Source organism: Thamnophis sirtalis, unplaced genomic scaffold (genome assembly GCF_051295495.1).
Source record: "Thamnophis sirtalis isolate CommonGarterSnake01/CBP01778 unplaced genomic scaffold, rThaSir2_p1.2 scaffold_6, whole genome shotgun sequence".
Taxonomy (NCBI): domain Eukaryota; kingdom Metazoa; phylum Chordata; class Lepidosauria; order Squamata; family Natricidae; genus Thamnophis; species Thamnophis sirtalis.
This window is the reverse complement of record NW_028261386.1, coordinates 78,194,618-78,219,783: the sequence shown is the minus strand read 5'-3', so window position 1 is coordinate 78,219,783 and position 25,166 is coordinate 78,194,618. Positions and strand designations below refer to the sequence as shown.

Sequence of the window (25,166 nt, the reverse complement as noted above, 5' to 3'; positions counted from 1 at the left end):
ACAAAGGAGAAACGGAACATTACCTTAGCTGGAACTTATGGTATATGTGGGCGACAAGGAGAACAGCAGGGACTTAAAACGGGGAAAGTTAAAAGTGAACATGGGTATTGTAATAGATCCCTGAATTTTGTAATGAGAAGATGTGGCTTAGAGACCTAACAATGAGGAAGGAAAAAAAAAAAGTTGGGCTGTGAATGACTGTCACCGTGGGGGGGGAGGGGAGGGGGGTTGTATGTTTAAAACTGTATTTGTATGTTTTACTCTTTAAAAATGTATAACTAATAAAGATTATTTTTTTAAAAAACCATGTGAGGTTTTACATTTTAATAAAATATTTCTACAATATTACACACAGGGTTTTTCTGTCTGATGAATTTTCTGCTGAAGTCTGTCTATAATCTCTATTACAAGATTACAAGATGAATTTCTTGAAGAGGTCATAAGCAACCAGGAAATCAACTTGAATAGGATCACCACAAAGCACAGTCACACCATTTTTCTGTTAAATTAAAATTACATTGCTTCTAGAACAAAGAAAATGCAGTCCATTCAGTTGTTGCAAACTTCTCCCAAAAATTGATTGCCATATTTTTTTGCACTAAAAGGCACACTTCCCTCTCAAAAAAAGTGGGTGGAAATGTCTATGCAACTTATAGAGTGAATATTGTGGCTGGGGGGGGGGGGGGGGAAGGTTGGTGCCAGGGAATGCTGGAGCCTTCGCTGCCGAGCAGCTGATTGGCAGTTGGACCAGCCTCCAGGAATATTGCCGATCAGCTGTTCTAGATGGCGGGATCGCCACCACTGCCTATTGCCACCCATTCGCTACCACTCCTATGCCGCCGTTCACCGCTATTCGCCACTGATAGGCAGCAATGAACGAGTGGCTGCAAATGGGCAACAGTGATCCCCACCACTTAGAACAGTTGATCAGGAGGCCGATCCAATTGTCAATCAGCTGCTTGACAGCAAAGGCTCCAGGTGGCAGCAGCAGCTCAGCTCAGTTGACCAGTGGTGGGCGCAACAGAGCGGAGCCCTGACGAGCCACATGATGGAGCTGCAATAATGTGCTGAAGCTGACTAAGCTGTTTGCTGTTAGGATGCTAGCCAGGTGAATATTGGATAGATGCTGGGAGGCAGAGGCAGGTTTTTTTTTCTTGTTTCCTCCTCTAACGCTAATGTGCGCCTTATAGTCTGGAGCATCTTATAGTGTTAAAAATACAGTATTTCACATCCATAGAACAAGGCAAAATGCTCCTTGGTAACACTTTGTCAGTGTGGGTGCATGAAGAGAGTCACCCTCTTCCAGATGTTACTGGATTGGCAGAAATCACTAATGCAGATAGCCTTGGAGATACCCAGATCCCAAGCCTTACAGAGTTTTAAAGGTGACAACCAACACTTCAATTTGCACCCAGAAGTCAGCCAATAATCAATATACTAGAGCTCACAAAGCAGCAATGTTACCTAACCGGGTACTCATAACTAACTCAATGAATTCTGGATCCATCTTGGAGCAGTTAGGGCATCAGGCTAGAAACTGGGAAATAGCGAGCTCTAGTCTCACCTTAGGCATAAAGCCGACTTGGTGACTTTGAGTTGTCACTCTCTTTCAGCCCTAGGAAGGAGGCAAGGATAAATCACATCAGAAAAACCTTGCCAAAAAAACCTGCAGGGACTAATCTAGGCAGTCTACAATCAAAACCGACTTGAAAACACACACACACACACACAGTCTTAGAACAGATTTAATAAACAGGAAAATTAAACTGAGGTGGATCGTTGCTTCTCCAGCTAAAAACAGCCCTCTTAACCTGGCACTTTCCAGATGTTTTTGAGCAGGCATTCAGAGAATTTCAGCCAGCACAATCAAATACTGAGAATTTGTAGTTCTAACACATCTGGAGAAGAAATGTTGGAAGGCTGTTTTAATAACTAACTTTTTAAAATTATAAATGCACATGACAGTGATAACTCACCAAGAAAATTATCAAAGTTTGCATGTATGGGGAAAAAATCAGAGTGAACAATATTTTCTTTGTGTTGCTTTTTTGTTCTTTCTCTTCATACACAAAGCCCTTTTATGTATTACAGTTTCTAATTTCAGGGTGTAAATAAGTCCAATAGACTAAGCAACAATTATTGATTTTTTCCACCGTACACTGTACATAATCAGAAAAACCCTTTTTTTAAATTACTCCAGTGGTCAAATCAATGAAAGAGGACTTAGGGGAACGCCATACACAATTTGCCTTTTGAAGTACATGAAAATATCCTTTAGTTAAATTAGGTACTTAATGTTTGAAGGAACAAGTGTGATGAAAGGCAGATTCCTAACTAGCATTATGTTAGGAATATTCAGATAAGTCAAATAAATATTCTACATAGAGAATAAGATTGTTTTTTTTTTAAAAAAAAACCAATAGTCCATTAACTAATAATAAGGAAGGGACACAAAAGCAAGATACCCCCTACTCTTCTGTCACATTAATTTTAAACAGAATGATCATTTTTCCAGATGGCAGCATTTAATTGGCTTACAATTAGAACATTGTTTTAGAATCAGTTTCACATTTTCTAGGGTACTGACTCATAATTCACATGCTAACTGAAAATCATCCACATTATCTCTCTGGGACTCCCAAAGTGTCTTGTAAAAAAATGAGAACTGGTCTGGCCACTCAGAAAAACTGCCTCACACCAGTTGCTTCCTCTTGTCTAATGTTTCAAAAGCAGCAGCCTGCTGTATAGGGACGGCAATCAGTCACACTCTCTCTGAGAATGGAAAACGTCTGTTTATAGAACAAGGGAAGGCCCTGTTTTTAGCCTTTTTCTGAAGTTGGGATCCCCACTAGAGCACAATTGGACTGAGGGACATTGGTGCTACAAGGGAAATTGGTGAAAATTAAATCTAATTTCATATTGTTGACAAAATGTTTATCAGACGGGAACAAGTTTCCCCCCTGTTTCGTCTGACTTTTGTAATAAGGACAATTGTGTATGCTAGTAAGAACAAAAGCAAAAGCCAGCTGGATCAGGCCAACTGCAAAAAGCACAAATGTGGAGAGTAACAGAGCTTCCTATTCACTGCTGGTCCCAGCAGTGATATGCAAGGAATGTCTCTGGGGACGCCAAAGATAGTGAGTGAATAGCTATCTCTGTCACTGTGAGGCTCCTTATCAACTGTTCTAAAGCAAAAGCTTTGACCAAGTAGAAATCCTTTGCTTCGTTATACCATGAACATGCATTATGCAAGTTTATGTGAAACATGTCTTCTTCAGCATGTAAGATGACACAACTTTAGTAACATTCTCTTGTTTTTCCTGTGTTTCTATCATGATAAAGCTGTATATTCTTAATTTTTTTTATCCGTTGAATAATGCTTGTTGAATAATCCATCAGTAATCCTTGTTATATCCATGTTCTTCTCTATATTTAAACACATAAATGTCCATTCTGGCTGAGAGAGTCCTTGCAGAGTTTTTCTGTTTTTTCTTTACCCGTCATTTTTTTTATTGTACTATCTAGATTTACATTTGGAACAATCAGAATAATTTTCACCTTCTTCTCCAAACAAGATTCTCCCCAGATCAGATTCACCTGTCCACTTTCCTCTATGGCAGGTTTAAATGCTGTTTTACAATTTTATAAATATAGTCAAGCAGTCTGTCAATCCTCTGGTTCAAAAGATATCCCAGTATCTGATACATCTAAAGATCTCTTCAGTTTCATCATCATATTAATGCATTGAAATGACTCAACTCTGTTCTTCAACTACTAAACTCTCTTGTAAGGTTGGTTCTCATACAGCCAAGAATATCACCAAATTCAATTGAATTTACCAATTCATTTCTAACTAGTCATGGCTATTCCCAAATAATACTAATTCAGGGTTGTTTGGTACACCAAAATCTGAAAAAAATAAGTTGGTTCCTTTTCTCCATTTCCACACTCGCTTTTAGGACAACTCTCCAATGCTCAGGACTGTTTGTTTCGGATTGGGATGTTACTGCAATCCAAGAGACTGTTTGGTCAGAAGAGCAAACTTTTGTTCTCTTTGAATTACATCAGGGTTTGGAGAACAAATCTGAGATCTGCAAAGGCCCAGTAATTTCTTTCTTTGGAGCGTAACTAGTGTCAGAAATGTACTGCCACATAGACCCACCATATGTTGTGTTTCTCTTTGCACTGTGAATATTTATAGTCCTGGTTCTTGAAGGCTCATGCTAATCCAGTGAACAAAGAGTAAGATTTAATGACCATCACTTTATTTGTATAATTTTCCACAAGTATTGTTCGGTCTGTTTTAGCGGCTTATACCATCTTTTAAAAACCACTATGAATCACTGTGGTGGAAGGACCAGCATATGGATACTCTTGCCCATTAACTTGGTCAACAAGTCATCTCTTCCTTAGGGTTAATGTCTTTGTTTTATAACCACATATTGAGCATGCTTTTTCAAACCAAGGTTCGTGCTCCTTTTAATCTTTTTCTGCACTTATCACCACTAAAGTGAAAACTACTAAGAGCAAAATTTACTTTTGCCTGGAAAATTAAGGGAGCATGTGTTGATAATACTAACTGCATGCCATTTTGAATAGGAATATTTTAATTCCTCTGTAGTTCTGTAAGGCTTAGTACAAATTTCTCCATATGACGTTCACTTAGATTTCCAAATATCCTCCCATTCATCAGAATTTACTGCAGTTTTTCGAACTGATGGAAATAATGACTGCATTTTGTTCCGAAATTCATTCATCTAAAAAAAAAAAGATAAAAAATAAATGTAAAACCACAACATCACACCATAAATTCACGGCATTGATAGTATTCTCCTTTTATCCTTCTATTTTGAGTAAACATGCACACACACAGAAAAACAAGTTTTTCTTTATTCATCAACCAACAGGAAAAAAACAATGGATTGGTTATTTGGTGTAACTAGGATATAATGTATTCCTGTTTGAAACAAACCAAATGAAAGACAAGCAAGTTTGTAAATTCTTCTTGTAAAAATTATCACTTTTGGTAGTGGGTTTAAACTCTTGGCTATAAAGAAATCTGGTTAATATCATTTATAATAAACATGTATTTTGTTACATCTTAGCCAAGATAAACCATGAAAGAGATTTAAAATTTATGCAACAGAGAAAATAAGAAAAAACTTTTGGTTACAAATAATTACAAACTTTGTATTTTAAGTGTTGTTCCTGCACTATCGTCAAAATTATAGATCTACTGATTTCTGATTAGGACTACCAATTACCAACTTTGACGGATATACCAACTGTATCCTTTCAGAGATAGTCTAGTTATTATCTATACATTGGAAACTCACCCTTAGATTATAAAGCACGTTGAATGGGGCAATCGTTCCAACTGTGCAGACTGTGATGGGTTAATGACTGAAAACTTATACAAGTTACACTTCATTTGAGGCAACTGCATTGGCTGTTAATTAACTCAAAAGTTGGGTTTAAGCTTCTGCTTATGGCCTAGAACAGGGGTCTCCAACCTTGGCAACTTTAAGACTTGTGCACTTCAACCCCCAGAATTCCTCAGTCAGCTTTGCTGAGTTGAAATCCACAAGTCTTAAAGTTGCCAAGGTTGGAGACCCCTGGCCTAGAAGACACTGAACAACTTGGGGCCAGGGGAAGGTCTTACTGCATGTTATCTGAACCACAGGGCAAGCAATTGTATGAATTGTATGTTGTACCTAACCTTGGCACTGGCCCTTCCTCAGATTTGTGAGATGCTTCTCATTAGATGGTTTGGATGCCTATTGAACATCTCTCTCTTCAGCGAGACTTTCTCCATAGCAATATGGGATGAAAGATTTTGTTGTGACTACAGTATTTTAGTTTTCTTTTTTTTTACCATGCGTGGGTGTGAGTACTTTTGTATAGGAAGGGACATATAAATATATGAAATCATCACCATAATCCAATTTCAAGCTCACAGACTTTCTTCAAAGGAAAAGAATAAGTAAGGTCTAATAGTGTAGATTTAACAGCAGCCTTGTTGAAGTTAAGGAATTGCATCCATGTCAATAACTGAACAAAACAGTGGCTGGAAACTTCATGGATTCTATTTGAAATTGCATAATAGAAGACAGGATATAAGTATAATTACCTCCCAAAGACCCATCAGATCCCACAGACTAGGCCTCTTCCGAATTCCATCTACTGGCCAATGTTGATTGGCGACCACCCGGAGGAGGGCCTTCTCTGTGGCTGCTCTCGCCCTTTGGAACGAACTCCCCGCGGAGATCCAGACCCTCACCTCCCTTAAGGCTTTCCGTAAAGCCGTTAAAACCTGGCTGTTCCGACAGGCCTGGGGTTGACAAGTTCCCTTCCCCGCTCGAATTGTGTGACTGTTGATTGTTTTAAAATTTTCTTTGTATCCTGCTTGTTGTTTTTGCCTTGTCTGTATTACTCCCTCCCCTGGGTTTGTTAGCCGCCCTGAGTCCCTCCGGGAATAGGGCGGCATATAAATGAAATAAACCTATAACCTATAACCTAACCTATAAAGAAACAGGGAAACAATTAGTAATTAATGCTGGAAAGTAAAAATTATCTCTCCCTAAAACCCTATTAAGAAGTGAGCATTAATTTTATTACATTCTGATGAAACACCAAAAATGTGAACTCCATCATTACTCTTTAGTTTAGGCTGATATGAATTATTTGAACCCTACACAACATTTGTCTTGTCATCTGAGTAATGTTGAAGACAACTCTCTTCACTTTGGGAGGGAGGGAGGGAAGGAAGGATCCTACTTCATCTCCTTGGGAAAGACATACACTCAGAACAACTGGGCTTCTTCAAACTGTCAACCTTTTTACCATAAAAGATAAATAATTATTTTTCCCATTTTAACCCACCAGTCATTCATCAGCAGACAAATATAAAAGCACCCTAAAGTGTTTTTTTTTTAATTCCATCCTGCCTTTTAAAAGTAGATAAGTGAAACAAAGCAGGTGAAGAGAATGTAAACTCTGCTATTTCAGAGAGATTAGGCACCTGTTCATACTAGTCTGAATGTGGTGGAAAAAAGTGAAAAAGAGATTCCTGAAATGCTAAGGAGTTGCTCTCCCTTTACAAAATTCTGCATAGACCATATTAGTTCTTGGATAGTTACATACTATCTCTAGGGTTTGGAGCAGGTGACAACTTTTTTTAATTACACAGGCAAAATCAGATGCTAATTAAAATGGAATTAATTAGCCAATTACCTCCTTTTGAGGTTAGCTGTTTAAGATAAACTGATGGATGTCAAACCCCAAAGGAAAAATGATCAAGCTTATGAAACTGGTTAACTGCTAAGAAAGAAAAAGAGCTAGGTAGGTAAGAATGAGAGAATTACTGAGGATGTGTCTTCGCTGCTGAAACTCTGCTTGCAGGCAGGGTGATACAACCAAGAATATGCCCTCACACCATTTAAAAAGATTTATGTAAAAGATTAGGTAAAGGAGGTCCTAATCATCTGATACTTGATACATTAAGAGCGACAGTCTTGTCTTGAATTGTATCTAGAAAACTTTGGGACACAAACTCATATGTTGGTTTCCGAACAGGATGATGTGCCACGATCAGAACTTCTGACTACAGCATGTTTTTCTCCTGCCTAGGTCACTGATGACATCAAAGCTGCATGGAGACCATAATTCCCACAACACTGTTTTAGTATATCAAACGATGTGGTAAGGCTGTATTATTACTATTATCTTTCTCATCTTTCCTATTACCTATTCCTTTAGCATCTTATGATTATCAGCTTTGTTGTTTGTATGTTGATTGCTTCTATTTTGTATCTTATGACTATCACTGAGTGTTTTAGCTTATGATTTATGATGATAGTATGTTGATTGGGATCATGATTTATCACTTGTTACTTGTATGTACACTGAGACCTTATGAAACAGGAGACAAATTCCTTGTGTGTGTCCAATCACACTTGGCCAATAAAGAATTCTATTTTATTCTATTTGGAATACTTAAAACCTGCTGCAGTTTCTTGACTTTTGAAAGCTTTTTGAATTTTCTTTCATTTTGTTAAAATGTTTTTATTCTTATATCATGGGGAAGATACTCAGGGTTACCAAATAGGGGAGGCTGTAAATATAAGAAATAAGGTTAAACAATTAATTTCCCTTTTAATTAGACACAGTGGAAGTAGTCAAAGCCTTCCTACTCATAGCAGTTCTAAAGGTTAATGTATGTATACAAAACAAAGATGTTATGAATTTTGTCACAAAGACGTTATATTATAAGGTCACGGAATCCCTCCCAGTCTGGTTTGGATCCACCATCTGTATATGTGTAGTCCTCATTATACATTTTTTTTAAAAGTTCATAAATATTTTATGACTCATCCTTTCTATAAAATAAATGATAGTATCTGCTTTGTGAAGGGATTACAAAACAGATTTATGAAGGCTATCATGATGAAAAGAGTCTTCATTACTTATTTCATGTTGCTTTCTAATTGCCATAGACCACTACAAATTATGAAAGCTTTTTGTTTCTTCCTTTTTTTATCTTTAACAAAAACATTAGCTAGGTGAGGCAAATACAGAAATGTTCCTGAAGCTGGCAAGCATTACAACTACAGCTTTAATTAAATACAAAGATACATTGCTTATTTCTTCTGGCTAAAAATAAATTATGACAACTCTGCTGTAACTGCTGGAAAACCATTACACATTTCTATCAAGTGGTTCTTCTGTTGATATAATGTAGCTATTATCATTGTATGGCAATTAAATTAAAACTGGCACAAAGATTATAACCATTACGTATGTTCCTTTAAAGTAATATATTTGTGAAAATCCTTGCAATTAGACTAGCTATTCAGAAAAAGGAAAAAAAAACTTTGCTGACTTAAGACATAAAAACTTTTGTACAATTTAGTACACAGTAAATTTGCAAACAAACTGACCCTGTTCTAAATAGTACAAACATTTCTGGCGAGACGAAGGCTAAGTCAGGAAATGCACAACAGTTTTACACTTTGGATTTGGTGGATACTTTGGATATTTTTGGTGGATATTCTGATCTTAACAATACAGAAGCTTGGCAAATCTTGACATATGCCCTTGTCCTTTAAAAAAAACCATGCTATGCTTTTCTAGGGGACCGTGTTTCCCCAAAATAAGACAGGGTCTTATTTTCTTTTGACCCCTGAAATAAGTGCTTGGTCTTATTTTCAGGTAGGTCTTATTATTTTTGAGGTGCAGGAGGAGGGGAGCATAGCAGTTAGACTTATATACCGCTTCATAGGGCTTTCAGCCCTCTCTAAGCGGTTTACAGAGTCAGCATATTGCCCCCAACAACAATCCGGGTCCTCATTTTACCCACCTCGGAAGGATGGAAGGCTGAGTCAACCCTGAGCCGGTGAGATTTGAACAGCCGAGCTGCAGAACTGCAGTCAGCTGAAGTAGCCTGCAGTGCTGCATTTAACCACTTCGCCACCTCGGCATGGTCTCCTCAGCACTGCTGCTGTGTTGTGCGTCACTGGGCCTGCCACTCTTTTTGCGCCGGCATGACAGAAGGGGCGTTGTGGCTAGGGTTGCGGAACCAACTGTTAGGTAAGGGCATGTGCATGGAGCATGCTCTCTCTTCCCTCCCCCCCCTCCAGCCTCACCTCCTCATCTTGTTTGCATGGCAAGCAACCAGAGGAAATGGTGAGGACCGGCTACGCATGTGTTTAAATATTTTCAGGAGGGCTTGTTTTCAGGGGAAGGCCTATTTTAGCGCATGTGTTCAAAAGCCTGATTGGCCTTATTATCTGGGAAGGCTTATTTTAGCGCATGTGCTCAAAAGCCTGATTGGGCTTATTATCTGGGGAGGTCTTATTTTCGGGGAAACCGAAAATAAATAGAATAGCGGTAATAGCAGAAAATAAGTAAAAAAGCAGTAATGTACTCATAGCTTTTATTTTCTTCTTCTCAAACCAATATAAATTTCAAATCAAACATAAATCTATAGGAAAAGGAACTAAGACAGATAGGCCAGGGGAGTTTGAGCATCTCATAACCTAATTTCAACTTCATGAAATTATACACATTTTATCAGCTCAATGTACATGTCAGAGTATTATGATGATGCTTTAAATCTGAGGAAAAATTAGCTATAGTAAGACAATGTACTTACTTGTTGGCTTCTTAATGTAAGGCTAAATAATGAAGGCATCTCAGTGCCATCTGTTCCTATGTATCACAATCTGTACCCTTGCCATACAATACAACATATAGGTAGTCCTCAACTTTCAACCATTTATTTAGTGACCAATCAAAGTTACAACACTGAAAAATGTGACTTATGACCATTTTTCACCTTATAACCACTGCAGCAGCTCTATGGTCATGTGATCAAACTCCGGGCACTTGGCAACTGGCATGTATTTATGACATTGCAGTGTTCCAGGTTAGTACGATCTCCCTTTGGGACCCTGTGACAAGCAAAGTCAATGGAAAAGCCAGGTTCATTTAACAAGTGTGTTACTAACAACTGAAATTATTCATTTACCAACTCTGGCAAGAAAGGTTGTAAAATGGAGCAAAACTCATTTAACAACTGTCCTGCTTAGCAATGGAAATTTTGGGCTCAATTGTAGTCATAAGTCAAGGACTACCTATACCAAATTAGAGAAAAATTATTTTCATCTAACCTAATCATTAAATAAACCCAGTAGAACAAGACTAAAAATATAACTGAGAGACAGAAAGAATTATCATAAATTAAAAGCCAGTAAATTACAACATTCTTAGAAAAGAATTGCTTTCAAATGCCAGAAAAGAAGGGTAGAAGAATACAGATTTACTTCTCAAAGAGGGAATTCCATGTTTCAAGAAGTGGAACCGAGAAAGTTCTCAGCTACTTTGAATCAGATGTTCCTTAGCTAACAATACCATTGTCTACCTCTCATTAATAGATAATTAAAGATAGGCAGATTTACACCACAGAAGTTAAGAACTCTAAGGAAAATCAACATTTTGTCATAAATTGAATTAGTCCATATACAGTGTAAAGGAATTGCATGATCTCAACCTGTTCCTGCCAAAAGAAATGGACAGAGATGGCATTCTTAACTGTCTAAGATTCAAATTCAAACCTTTATTGTCAGAGTACAACATGTGTACAATGAGATTGGCTGCGCCTCCCTTTGTGCACCACCACCACATAGTACAACTCATAGTGAAAGACAGAGAATCCCTTGCCCAGTGAATCCTGCTAAACAAACACCCAGTCCTATTGCACCATGTGAACTTATTGCATGTTGCGTCGTCCCCGCAAGTCAATCGTGCTATGTTGTTGTAGGGTTATTTTTCATTCAGGAGTCCGGCAGCCCACGGATAAAAACTGTTCTTCAGCCTGTTTCTGCAACTGCCTATGCTTCTATATCTCCTACCCGGTGGTAGGAGAAAAAAGAAGTGCTGAGCAGGGTGTGAGTCGTCCCTGAGGATTTTCCTCACTCTTCTAAGAAAGCGAGCCCTGGTGATCTCATCTAGTGGCATCAGAGGGCAGCCCATGATGTTTTGTGCTGTGCTCATCACCCTCTGTAGTGTCTTTCTATCCACAGTTGCCAAGCCAGCATACCACACCATAATGCAATGAGTGAGGACGCTTTCTATTGTGGACCGGTAAAAGGAGGTCATCAGAAGATGTCTGAGACATCTTCTAGGGAGGCACTGTGTTCAATGAAAAAGCAACTCACATGGATATGGCTATGACCAGATCTAATCTCAAAAGGATTAAACAGCTGCACAAGCAAAGATGAGGAAAAGCAGTCCACAGCTCACATCACAATACTGGGTAGCAAAACTGAGAACATGGTCAGTCCAGACTGTGAACTCAATCTGGCACAGATAATAGTTCTAAATAGTTTAAAATAGTTTTACAGGTTTACATCATAATCCTGGTCCAGGTTTATTTTTAACCTATAGCAACTTTTCTCTAGGACGTTTTCATTCATTTGAAACAGAAAATTGGTTAAATAGATCTGTGACTTCCCATTGTTTCAGCATCTACCCCCCAAACAATTTAGTGTAAAGTGCACACTTTTTAAAGTTTTGTATCTAGCACATGCCCTGATTTATTAAGGTTCTGAATATTGAAAATGCAACAATTTTTCAATTTTGTAAACTTGTATGAGATGGTAAAAGAAAAACAATGCAGCAAAATCTAAATCTAAAAGGAAAAAAAAATCTGTGAAGGTTGTCCTATCTCCTCTCTTGCCAGCAGGTGTAGCTGTAGTGCTACAAAGGATTTTCCAAGGCATCTTCAACTCCATCCAAGATAAATTATTGCATCATTCTGTTTTTATTTTTCATTTTAATAAGTCTTAATTTTCCTAGCAAGACTTATTTTATGAAAGGCTACCTAATGATAATGGATGTCACTATGCTCTGTCTCTGAAGGTCCTAGGCTATCTGAGGCAATCGGAACACCTACAGTTATTCTTTCCATTCTAACATTTGTGCCAACAATGTTGATGACTAATGTCTTTAGAGGTTGGGCTGGGGACCATTCCAATTTTCTCTCTCATTACCTTTTGGTTTAAACAGCTGTTGTAATCATCATGACTCATAATGTAGCGACTGAATAGGATTATTAAATGTCTACTTGTATCCAAATTATTTTTTTCATAATCCTACCTCCACCCGACAGATGGTCAATTTAAAGAACACCAAATTACCCTTTCTTATATATTTTACAAAGTATTGCTCCTTGTAAGACACCTCTTCAGGTTCAGCTGGGAAGAAGCGTATGAGAGCTCTATGCTGAAGTTATTTTCCTTGATCATTTTAGAATAGTTTACAACTCAAAAATAAATGTTCTTGGAGCTTCTTGTTTTCTCTCTATTTCCTACATGAGAAGATCCATACTAGATGGTAAGACTTAACTCATATATGCTAAATGTTTGTCATTCATGATTAAACCACAGTTTCTGGGTTCACACAAGAAGCTAAATAAAGACAAAGTAAAACCTTAAGCACTGTGTGAATCCAAGCTGAGGTGATCTTCACATGCAGCCTTTGTACCATTCTTGGATGGCATCACATCTCTGCAAGCCTACTTCCCCATTTGATATCTGAGATGACTGAAAGTCTTGGGAAGGTGATTTTGGACTGGAATGTCATAGTCCTGCACAAGGGTGGGTTCCTGAATCGGTTGATACCGGTTCTCTGCGCATGCACGCCGGTCGCACATTGCTTACGCAAACGCAGTTGACTAAAAATTGTTCTGTGCATGTGCGGAAACATGCTGGCAATGGCAGAAGAGACCAAGAACTGGTTTGGGGGCGTGGCCAGTCTGGGCCACTGCCAGTTCTGTGACCCAGGTAAAAATACCACTACCGGTTCGGCCAAAACAAGAGCAACCCACCTCTGATCCTGCAGAGTCCAGGTTTCTACTGGTAGAGTTCCTTCATCAGCCTGCCTCCCATGTTCTCCTCCTTGTCCCAATAAAGCTTCACCTATGCCACATCATATTTTCAACTTAGCAGAAAAGCAAGCAGCTCTTATACACCTGATACAGTGACCCTCCAATCTTTCTCCAAATCAAAGAACAAACAGAACATGAACTGCAGATACAAAGAATGTGGGGCACCAAGCTCCAATTTCTGCTGGAAGAAATACTGATCAGCTCCAGTGAATTTTTACATTTCAATCCAGCAGCAATGAAGATCCCTCTGAGGCAATTAGAACCTTTTTCTAAGGCTTTGGAGAATGAAAACTGTATGTCAAGACAATCAAATTGTGTTTTCATCAGACTAGCTAAAGGATCAGCTGTTTTTTTTTTAGAAATATACTGATGGCCCTGAGCAACAAAGCTTACCACTTCCCCAGAGCATTATTACTTCCATAATGTTTACTATCTCAGAGAACAATACATCAATTTAACAGATCCAAATTCTATCTATGAAATAAAAAGTGACTTTCTAACCTCCCTAAAGCTCTTGGTTGTGAAAATGCTTCTTTTTCTTTTCAGACCTGACTAAAAAAAGTAAGTTTGGCAACACTTTTTTTTTATTGACATTTTTTCCTCATATCAAGATTCTTCTAAATAGCTAATCTATGATGATGTAATCTGTTAATTGGCTCTTAATTCCTTAAGGGAGCACTGCCTATGTCTTTTGTATGATATTTCTTGTGTGCAATTGACTCTGTTAGTTTCCCTAACCATTTGGGGCAAACAACATTTACTCCCAAAGCAGCATCTGTAGCTAATTACCACAATCTATGTGTTAGGTGTAAAACCTTGCATGCAAACATCTCACTCTTATTATTTTTTTAGATTCACAGGACAAATAAAACACATACTGTACTAATAACATAGCCATGTGCAGCGTTAAAGGCAGTGCAATCTTCCAGGTGCTCTTCAACCACACTTTCCAGAATCTCCATCCATTTTAATCTTTGGTGAAGATATGCTGGGATTTGCAGTTCAGCAACATCTAAAGCACCACAGGCTCTTCACCCTTAATCAGAGTTGTGCACAAATTATGGCTATGATTTGACAGTGGGGAAAATCCATATGTGCATAAAAATGACATACCCAGAATATGAGGATAATCCTTTTTTCTGTTCATGAATCCTATCTGATTTTTCTCTATTTTTTGCAGCAACTTCACCTTTGCAATTATTTTATAATTTCACTTACACTCTCTCACATTCCCATTTAGTAAGGGCATTTCTAGGTGATATTATTCTATCATTCTGTCAAATTTTATTTGGATGTGCCCTTTTTAAAAAGTAAATGTACAAATTTATTTGAATTAAAAAATACAGGAGGAGCATGCCACTGTGGTTTTTTTAGATTTAAAAAATAATTATCTGTCCTACAATTCCCTACTTACTTTCCTGATAGTTTAAAGAAACTTTAAACCAATACCCTGTAATGTAGACAATGTTGATCTTATAGAAAATCAACATTATTACTTAAGTAGATAAACCAATCAATGATAATTTCAAAGTCTATTCAAGGAAAAATATCCCTCTGCAACTTGACTAATAATCATTGATAATGGAGCTAGAAGAAATATACTGTGGGTTGTTTTTAATCTCTCTTTGTCTTGCTGCAGCTTTTTGCTACTACTCCAACATTTGAAAAATGTGGAAAAAAAGTATTGCTCAAGATAACAGAAGTGGACACATTATGCTGCTTCCCACTTTTCAGAGAACCAGAGAAGAATTAAAGAAATGTAATATTGGACAGAAAGTGTATCCTAATGGCTCATCCCCATACATACAGAAATGCTTATTGAATTTATGGCATTTCTAAAGCACCAAAGCATGCAACATTAATGAGAGATACTTACATTGTGAACACCCAAAGCCTTCCAGATAGCAAAGCTGATCAATGCAACTCCACTCCAGGCATAGAGTGAACCCCATCCAAGGGCCCGTAAAGCAAGGGAAGAGCCACTTTCTGGCAAAGTTGCCGTGGCAATTACACCCTAGAATAATATATATTTTAAGTGAAGGAAAACATGTTACTTGTGTACATACATAAATAAAAAGCAATGAAGAAATTATATGATGATATTAATTTTCTCCTATGATTGTGTAAAAGCTCTTAATTTCTTCAAATACTAATAGCACTAAAAAGTATGGTTACAGGAGGGAAACATATTTATTCCTTCCTCTAAACGTATGGGGTGCCGCAGGGTTCGGTCCTGTCCCCCCTCCTCTTTAATATCTACATGAAACCGCTGGGTGAGATCATTCGACGGCACGGGATAAAATACCACCAGTATGCGGACGATACACAGCTGTATCTGTCCGCCCCGTGCCAACTCAATGAAGCGATGGACGTGATGTGCCAAGGCCTCGAGGCTGTTAGGGACTGGATGGGGGTTAACAAGCTTGTACTCAATCCAGATAAGACCGAGTGGCTGCTGTGCTTCCCTCCTACTAATTGGCCAAGTGTTCCACCTCTCAGGCTGGGGGGTCAAACAGTACACCCCTCAGATAGGGTCCGCAACTTGGGAGTCCTCCTGGACCCACAGCTGACTTTTGAACACCATTTGTCGGCTGTGACCAGGGGGGCATTTGCCCAGGTTCGCCTGGTGCACCAGTTGCGTCCCTACCTGAACCGGGAGGCTCTCACAACAGTCACTCGTGCCCTTGTGATCTCTAGGCTGGATTACTGCAACGTGCTCTACATGGGGCTGCCCTTGAAGAGTATTCGGCGACTTCAGCTTGTCCAAAATGCAGCCGCGCGAGCGATCGTGGGTGCGCCTCGGTTCACCCACGTAACACCTATCCTCCGCGAGCTGCACTGGCTGCCTGTTGATCTCCTGGTACGCTTCAAGGTGCTAGTCGTCACCTACAAAGCCCTTCATGGTATTGGATCTGGGTACTTGAGAGACCGCTTACTGCCAATTACCTCCACTAGACCAATTAGATCCCACAGACTAGGCCTCCTCTGAATTCCATCAGCCGGCCAGTGTCGACTGGCAACTACCCTGAGGAGGGCCTTCTCTGTGGCTGCTCCGACCCTCTGGAACGAACTCCCCGTGGGGATTCGTACCCTCACCACCCTCCAGGCCTTCCGCATAGCCTTTAAAACCTGGCTGTTCTGACAGGCCTGGGGCTAAAGACTCGCTGCCCCACTTCGAATGGTATGATTGTTGTGTTTTTTAACTATGTCTGGTTTTATGTTTTGTAACTTTGTTTGTTTTCCCCTCCCTTTGAGTTGTGAGCCGCCCTGAGTCCCTTCAGGGAAAAGGGTGGCATACAAATAAATTAAAATAAAATGAAATGAAATGAAGTATCTTCCTTTAAAAATCTGCTAAAACACACATGGCAATTAAAGCATATCACCATGTAAGTGTTTATGGAGATTCTCAGTCATCCAGGTCATGGTTATCTCAAAGGTGATTGCCTTTTTCAAAAGACATCTGGAATGTATTTGTTTTTCCTTGAAGACGTTTCGCTTCTCATCCAAGAAGTTTCATCGGTTCTCACGATTAATAAATAATTAATAATTAATTAAGCTTAGATGAGAAGCAAAACATCTTCAAAGAAAAATAAAGCCCACTTGTCTTTTGAAATAGCACCTTTGAGATTATCAACATGTAAGCTAAACATTTCTTTTACAGGACCCTTAATAAACTATATATTTTAAAGGCAGATAAAAATGGGTCACCATTCATAAATGTATGATTCATGAATGTTTTTATTCTCAGCAGTTTTTTTCAGCAGCTAGATAACTTTATACCAGACTTTTAAGTAACTTAAAGAGAGTTATTGAAGAGAGTCAATCTCCAAAACTACTTTAGAGGTACAATTTGGAGAAGTGGTCAAAGTAACACAAATTACCAAATTAGGTTACTGTGTCTGATATTGCTATTTTAAATGTTTATTTTATTATTTGTTGAATGTTTTCATAGATGGCCGGCTCCTCTCTTTAAAAAAAAAATGCAACAATTGATTTTGTTATGTATAGGATAAATGTGGAGATAATACATCAAAGGAATTTTTCAATTTTTTATCATGAAAAGAGAGAGTTAAAATGAAATACGGTATGGGAATTTCTGCAAAAATGAATGCCTCAGAAGAATGATAATGGAAAACTGCTGGCCTGGCTTATTAGCTCAGGAATGTCTGCTCATGAGAGAACTCCTTGAGGGGATAAAATGCCCAAATAACTCTGTCATTCATAGTAAAATACTGTCATATGATGTACACAAAAGCTATTTAGAACTTTAAAACAAGTGTTGAAAAAAATGGCTGGAGAATAACATTTTGGACTTTTCCCTAGTGGTACAGAAAAGATCTCATTGATAAAAGGAGGAACCTCTATTTTAAGGGCACTTTGATCACATGTTTGTTATTGCTTGCCTGTAGGGCTTTTTAATCAACTGTTGATTTTTGTTCTTCATATAAAAACATCACCATTAGTCCTAGCAGAATACTTGACCTTTCCCCCCCAAATATGTATAATTTAGTAACATTACTTTGAAAGCTTGTTTTGCTCAGTGATGGTAAGTCACGGGTTTAAATATTATGGGAAAAATCTAACTTTAATCTCTTATGTTGCTCTTCTAGGCTACCATTTCATATCTCGAATCTAAGATAACTACTTTGAAGATTAGAAAGTACACTTTATTACTGCTTAAGATTCTGTAGTTATTATTCTTATTTCTCCTCCTAAATAATATAAAGTCCACTGGTATTCAGACAGAAATTTAATCAATTAACAGAAATAAAAATTAGTTGAAGAAGCAACATGACCCATCATGTTTTTCATGCCTTCTACCATTTTTATTAAACAAAGGATTGTTATAAATACTTGCATAACAAAGACTTTATACTAGTTCATTACACTGGATCTCTTTAAGTCTGGTTTGAGTCTTAAAGTGAATTACTTTTGAGTCACCTATCATATATTTAAAACCACCCCAAAATTAGTTGTTTCAAGATATAATTCTGTAGTGTTCTAGGCAATTTGCCTCCCCATTTTCAAGAATTCATGCCTCACCTACTTACACCTGCCCTAACAGGTCTTTCAAGGGGGAAAGTAACTTGGCAGTTTTGCAGCACTTTATCCCCATCCTATAGCATTACATGGACTCTTTTGGCACACAATTAGACAAAAGACCACAGAATGAAATAAGAGTATGGAGCTATGTGTAAGCTATTCTTTTTTTAAATGGGGAGAGGAGGAATCTTTCTTTCTCCAAGATTATAAAGTTTGGGGAAGGTTAATTATTCCTTTCTCATTTTTTGTTTTGCAAGGTGGATCAGCATTATCTATAATCTTCAGGCATTTTGAGGAATTGAGGAGTTTAAATAGCAGAAGTGCTCAATATCAAGAAGTAGCTAGGCAATTTGTTAAAGGATGAAGTGGATAAGCCATCTTTCAGTTAAAACTAGCTTGGATCATTTAATATAGGAAAAGACTTTCAACATATGTCCACTCCTGCCAAAAGCAGAAGTCCTTAAACCATCCTGGAGAAAGGGTTGCCTAATCTTTTCTTCAAGACTTCTAGGGATGGAGCACCCTGAGAACTGAGAGCAAGCTGTTCCATTGACTAACCATTCTTATTGTCAGGAAATTCCAGGTTGGATCGCCTTCTGACAAGTTTTCACAGATTCCTTTTTTTTCCTGCCCACAAATGCTATGGAAAATAAATCACCACCTGCTTCCCCGTGACAGCCCTTCAAGTATTGGAAGAGTGCTATTACGTTTCCTCTGAGCCTTCTCTTCCTTAAACATACCTAGTTCCCTCAGTTATCCATTATGATTTAACTTCTAGACTCCTTATCAACTTTGTTGCTCTTCTCTGCACTCTTTCTAGGGCAGTATGGGTGAACCTTTTCAGCACTGATCTTCAGGTTTCCAGCATGCGCATGTGCACCAGCCAGCTAGTCTTTGCATGCATATATGTATCAGAAACCAGAAGACCAACTGGCTGGTGCACATGTGCGTGCTGGAAACCGGAAGAGCAGCTGCCCGGCCTGCACATGCACATTGGGAAGCTGCTCTTCCAGTTTCCGGCAGTCCTGCACACATGAAGACCAGCTGACTGGCACACCGGAACCTGGAAGAGCAACAGACAATGGCTTGCGTGCCTGGAGAGATGGCTCTATGTGCCATTTCTGGCATGCATACCATTGATTCGCCATCAGGGTTCTTTTTTGAATCATGGTGACCAAAACTGGACAGAGTTACAATTAAGGAAAAATATATCCAAGTAAAAACAATGTTTTGCTTAAAGTTTTTATTTCTTTATTGATATTTTTTAAGAAGGATCATACCTACAGGACCATTGGTGGTAATAGTCATGATAGGCTTGTAATAGGGTGGTAAGAAAAGGCAGAATTTCTGTTTTGGTTTGGAATTCATGATTTAGTATAATTTCATTGTATCCTCATTATCTGAATCTGAAACCATCTTTTTTAGTGGCAAACCTGATTGCTATAAGCAGAGCTTGGTGAATTGGAAGTTCCAGAGCACATGGCACTGTCGATATTAGGACTGGAGTTCTGGAATGATATTTGAACTCCAGCTGATAATAACAAATACCAATCACTGTTCTATTTATCTATTTGTATGGGTGGAATACAAAGACCTGTATTCCACCCATAAAACAGAGTTCAACAAAATGCTTCCTAGTTCAATGTTTAGGCGACTGTAACTTTAGACAACCCTATTTTAGCTTTCATTTTTTACCCATATTTTCTTTGTGAATTCCTCCCCGCCACCCCCTCAAAAAAGCAGTTCTCTTAGCAGGCACCTACCTACAGTAACTCATACTGTATATATCTTATCATATATCATATTGCATAATATATCTATATTGCATCACTATTATTCCATTATGACACACTTTTGAAATATCAGAACTGCACAAGAACTTCAAATAAACTAACCTTATTGAACCAATTGGGACTTTTTTTTTTCGTCACAGCAAGTGTTACACCAAAACCTGCTAGCATTCCTGAAGTAGCGACGGAAGCAAGAAAAAGCCCACCTGCCAAAGATAGAAAGGAAGGAAAGATTAAATTATCAGGTCCATTTCTATCATGAAAAAAGGAGATCCATACATCTCTATTTGAAACAAAAGCCTTTTAGTGCTGAATAGAGAGAAAAGTATCAAAATGTCACAATTGCCAAAATATGCACATGATAAGCTTATTTATTATACACAGGTTAAAAACAACAGAACAAAAGGATATAACAATTGGAATTGTTATTCCAAGTGTTATGAATAACCAACATTCCAGAAGATAGGCTTAAGATACAGAAGGAGCTTGACAGACTTGAACATTGGGTGCTATTTAATAAAATGTAATTCAATGGTGAAAGAAGTAACGGTCTATATTTAGACAAAAAAAATCAAATGCATAGTTGCATAGCATTTGTGGGTTCCGGTACGGTTGGAATGGGCCCGGCAACATCCACATGGACGCGTGCAGCACACATGCATGCATCTTACCGGCTCTGTGAAGCATCACGTAGGCGATGTACGCGCCACGCACATGCGTGGAAGTGTTGAAGACTTAAAAGACAGGTAAGGAATTCGGGCGGGCAGGCCCTCCGGAACACTGTACCGGAATGGTATCCAGTGCTCTTGGAAGGCTCCAGTACATCTGTACTGGGGCCTACCACCTGCAACCCACCACTGTTGCATAGGTATAGTATAGATGTACCTAGCTCAATAGTAGTAGTTGTGAGAGTAATCTTGGAGTCCTAGTGAAGAATCACTGAAATATGAGCCAGCAATATGCTACAGCTGCCTAAAAAACCAATGCAGTCATAAGCTGCATTAACAGAGGAATGGAACAGAGGGATAGAGTCAAGATCACGTGAAGTGGTAATGGTAAGATTGCACTTGAAATACTACATCCGGTTTTGGTCCCCAAGATGTAAAAAGGATGTTAAGACTGTAGAAAGAGTGCAGAGAAGAGCAACAAAGAAAATTAGGGACTGGAGGCTAAAATATATAAAGAACGATTGCTGGAATTGAGTATGTCTAGTAGAAAGAAAAGAAGGATTAAAGGTGACATGATAGCAGTGTTCCAATATCTAAGGGATTGCCATAAAGAAGATGGAATCAAGCTATTCTCCAAAGCGCCGGAAGGCAGGGAAAGAAGCAATGGATGAAAACTAATCAAGGAGAGAAGCAATTTAGAATTAAGGAGAAATTGCCTGACAGGAGACCAACTTGCTTCCAGAAGTTGTGGATGTTCCAACACTGGAAGTTTTTAAAAGAGATTGGACAACCATTTGTCTGAAATGTTATAGGGTTTCCTGCTATTCTGTTAATTAGCACTATGTGCCATTTTAAATCTCCAGATTGTTTGGGAGATTATGGTACAAATTCTAAGTGCAAAGTGTGAATTTGGAATGAGTGTGACTTTCTACATTTATCAATAAACAAAATAACTTTTCTCGGGAAGATTAGTAAGAAGTACAGTTAAATAATAATGTAACACATTAAAGTGTTTCTGGTGCCATTACTACACTTTCCTGTAAGTTACTACCACTAGTTTCTTTCTCTGAAGGAAACACCATCTTCATTTTCAGCTGATAAGACTGTGCCATTGAACAGTCCAGACTGCATTTTGGGTGTCTTTATATCAGAATAACTAATGTTATACATTATTTAAGATCTTTCTTGTTTTATGAAAGCAGCATGTCTTTAGAAAAGAGGTATACACTGATTTCACTAAGTTCACCCATGAAAATGTACTACTGCAGAATCAACAGTCTGTTTGTGATTAAAGACAGTCATCCAAGGGGAAAATCTGCCCAACTTTCTACTGGGCCTACATCCAAAGTGTAAAAAACCCTACCAGTATTTGCATGTTCATAAAATGGTTACACAGAAAATAAAACAGCTACACAAAAAACATCTATGCTTCAAAGATGTTTTATATCTTCCAAAATGAAGATCAGGTTTTTATTTTTAATTTTACTTCTCTCTCTTTTTTTTATCCTGTGTACCTAATTATTGTTTATTTTGGTCAATTAAGCTAACACAGATTTATCTAATTCTGAGCTTCTCGAAGCAGAAAGTTTGTTTTTCGGAATTCAATTAAGTGCCACGGGTTCAAATAATATTCATACGTAAGAATAAATCAATGCCCAATTAAATTAGATGCACTCTTTTTCATGGATAAAAATGGTCTCATTAATATTGCAAACATAATGCAACCCTAATCAAGAGCCATTATTTAATGATATAAAATAACATTCCAAATTATTCACCTATTCACATCTTCTCCTTTTATTCTTAAGAATAAAAGGTAAACTGAGCTGGATACCTTTCCCTCAACTTTCATAATCTCCTGAGCCAAAAAAAGGAAATTTCCAAAATTCAAATATAAAATACTCGGAGTTCTCTAGGTTCAGGGATCCTCCTAAAATAGCTGAACTATTAAATCCACCTATATCAATCAAAACTGAAAAGGTTTCAGTTTCATCACACATGTGTGCATACACACAAAATCAAAGTTTTCCTTCTTCATCCAAGGTTCAGATGAACCTTGCACTAATAAAACCAGTAGACATCCTATGTCTCAAAGGTGCTTTTTCAAGAGGCAACTGGACTGTCTAGTTAATCTCTTGAAAAAGCACCTATGGTGTCCTGGTGACGGGAGCAGGACGTCTGAGCTACCTAAATATCGGCTTCTTACTGAAACTGATTTTAATGAAAAGAAATCAGGTTCCGTGTGAGATGAGGTTGTTGAATCCTTCAAACACGTGTGGTAATGAAGAAGCAGGACGCTCGCTGTGCAAAAACTGCTCCTTGAGGATACTTCAGTACGACTTCGCCTAATTCCTGCCCGTTCTAGAGGTTAAGAGCTGGGTTTCAAAAACTCAGGAAGACCCCTTCAATTCGGCGACCTCGCGTCCCCAGAACTGCCCCCTTTTTCACGTGTTTGTAATTTAGCCGCTGGCAGCAAGCGACCTTTGATTGCGAATCGTCGCCGCTCGTCTTCAGTCGGGCTCGTGCTGAGATCAGGGCTCCCCGAAGCCTGAAGCGTTCGCGTAGCGGCAACCCCCAAAAGGGGACCCGGCGTATCTGCTTCTGGGGCAAGCGGCCCCATATTGGAGGAACTCCAGGGCCTGGGAGGGAAGTATCCGAACCTCCCCTCCACAGTTACCCGGATGGAGATGCGGCTGGAGGCGGACTCGCGTTTTTGTGCTGCCGGGATCAGCGGCGGAAACAATCGTAGCGATTGCAGCGCGTCGGCAATGTGGGGCTGCTTTTGGCGTGTAGTAGATGGTGGAGTCATCCTCGAAGCTTTAGCTGTGATTTGTTAGGTTTTGCGTTGGTGGAAGGATAGAGGATAAATTCCAGTGGGATTAGGGGGCCCTTACTCCAAGCGTGAGTGGTGTAGGACTAAGACATTCCTGAACCATTAAGCTTTAGTTTAGAAGGAGGTTCTCCGAAATCAATGGATGTGTAAAAAAAGCGCTTCTTCTAGAAATGTGTTAAATATCTCGGGATAGGCAGCGCCACTTTTTAAAGCATTGATCCTCCTTCAGCAATTAAAACAACATTTTTTAAAAAATATGCTCCAAACTTGATTGCAGAAAATACACTTCAGCAACAGAGTCGTAAATGCCTGGAATGCACTACCTGAGCTTGTGGTTTCTTCCCCAACCCCCCCCCCCCAAACTTTAATTTTAAGACTGTCTACTGTTGACCTCACCCCATTCCTAAGAGATCTCTAAAGGGCATGCATAAGCGCACCAAAGTGCCTACTGTCCCTGTCCCAATGTCCCCATTTATTCGTATCCATTTCATGTATTCATAACCATCTGTTATCTTATACATGCTTGACAAATAAATAAAATAAACCTTGGTCAATACAAAAGCGATTGAGATCAATGTCTGAGTTTGAATGAGTACATACGGTTTTTAAGACAAGCAAGGCCAGACCACCATGCTCTTATGTGCTAATTTCTAGGTAAGTAAACATTATGGATGGAGTACAAAAGGATAAGGGGTGGCCAGTATAAGGGTCTTCCCCATCGCCATCCCTTGGTTGAAGGGAAAGATACTCAAGACTCAGGCATTTTTATAAAATCATCTTTATGAACATAATCCAGATTTTGATTGCACTTCCATAATTTCTCTATTAAAACGAACAGATTGCCCTAAATCCTGAGGCTGATGTTCAGACCCTTGGAGGTAAAGGCATAAAGAAGTCACATCCTTTTAGTGTCTAGGTGTGAAGGAGTTCTCATCTGAAAAAACACAACTTAAAAACACTTTCTGGTGAAACAGATTTAACAGATTAACAGAGTTGGAAGGGTCATCTAGTCCAACCCCCCAGCTCAAGCAGGAGACCCATCACCATTTCTGACAAATGGCAGTCCAATCTCTTCTTGAAAGTCTCAAGTGATAAAGCCCCCACAACTTCCGAAGGCAATTTCTGTTCCATTGGTAGATTGTTTTCACTGTCAGAAAGTTCCTCCTTATTTCTAGGTTGAATCTCTCCTTAGTCAGTTTCCATCCATTATTGTCCGGCCTTCAGGTGCTTTGGAAAATAGCTTGACCCCCTTCCTCTGTGGCAGCCCCTCAAATATTGGAACACTGCTATTATGTCTCCCCTGGTCCTTCTTTTCACTACACTAGCCTACCCAGTTCCTGTAACCGTTCTTCATATGTTTTAGTCTCCGGTCACCTAACCATCCT

The 25,166-nt window shown here is 38.7% G+C and overlaps 1 protein-coding gene across 1 annotated transcript; it reads right to left on the bottom strand.

Moving 5' to 3' along the window:
- Positions 1-4,243: 4,243 nt before the first annotated feature.
- Positions 4,244-23,621, bottom strand: TMEM242 (transmembrane protein 242). The gene is made up of 4 exons (XM_014068559.2): positions 23,430-23,621; positions 20,386-20,486; positions 15,324-15,461; positions 4,244-4,757 (listed from the first exon to the last, which is right to left on the bottom strand). The coding sequence occupies exons 1-4, from the start codon at positions 23,566-23,568 to the stop codon at positions 4,659-4,661; spliced, it is 477 nt and encodes a 158-aa protein (XP_013924034.1). The 5' UTR covers positions 23,569-23,621; the 3' UTR covers positions 4,244-4,658.
- Positions 23,622-25,166: the final 1,545 nt, after the last annotated feature.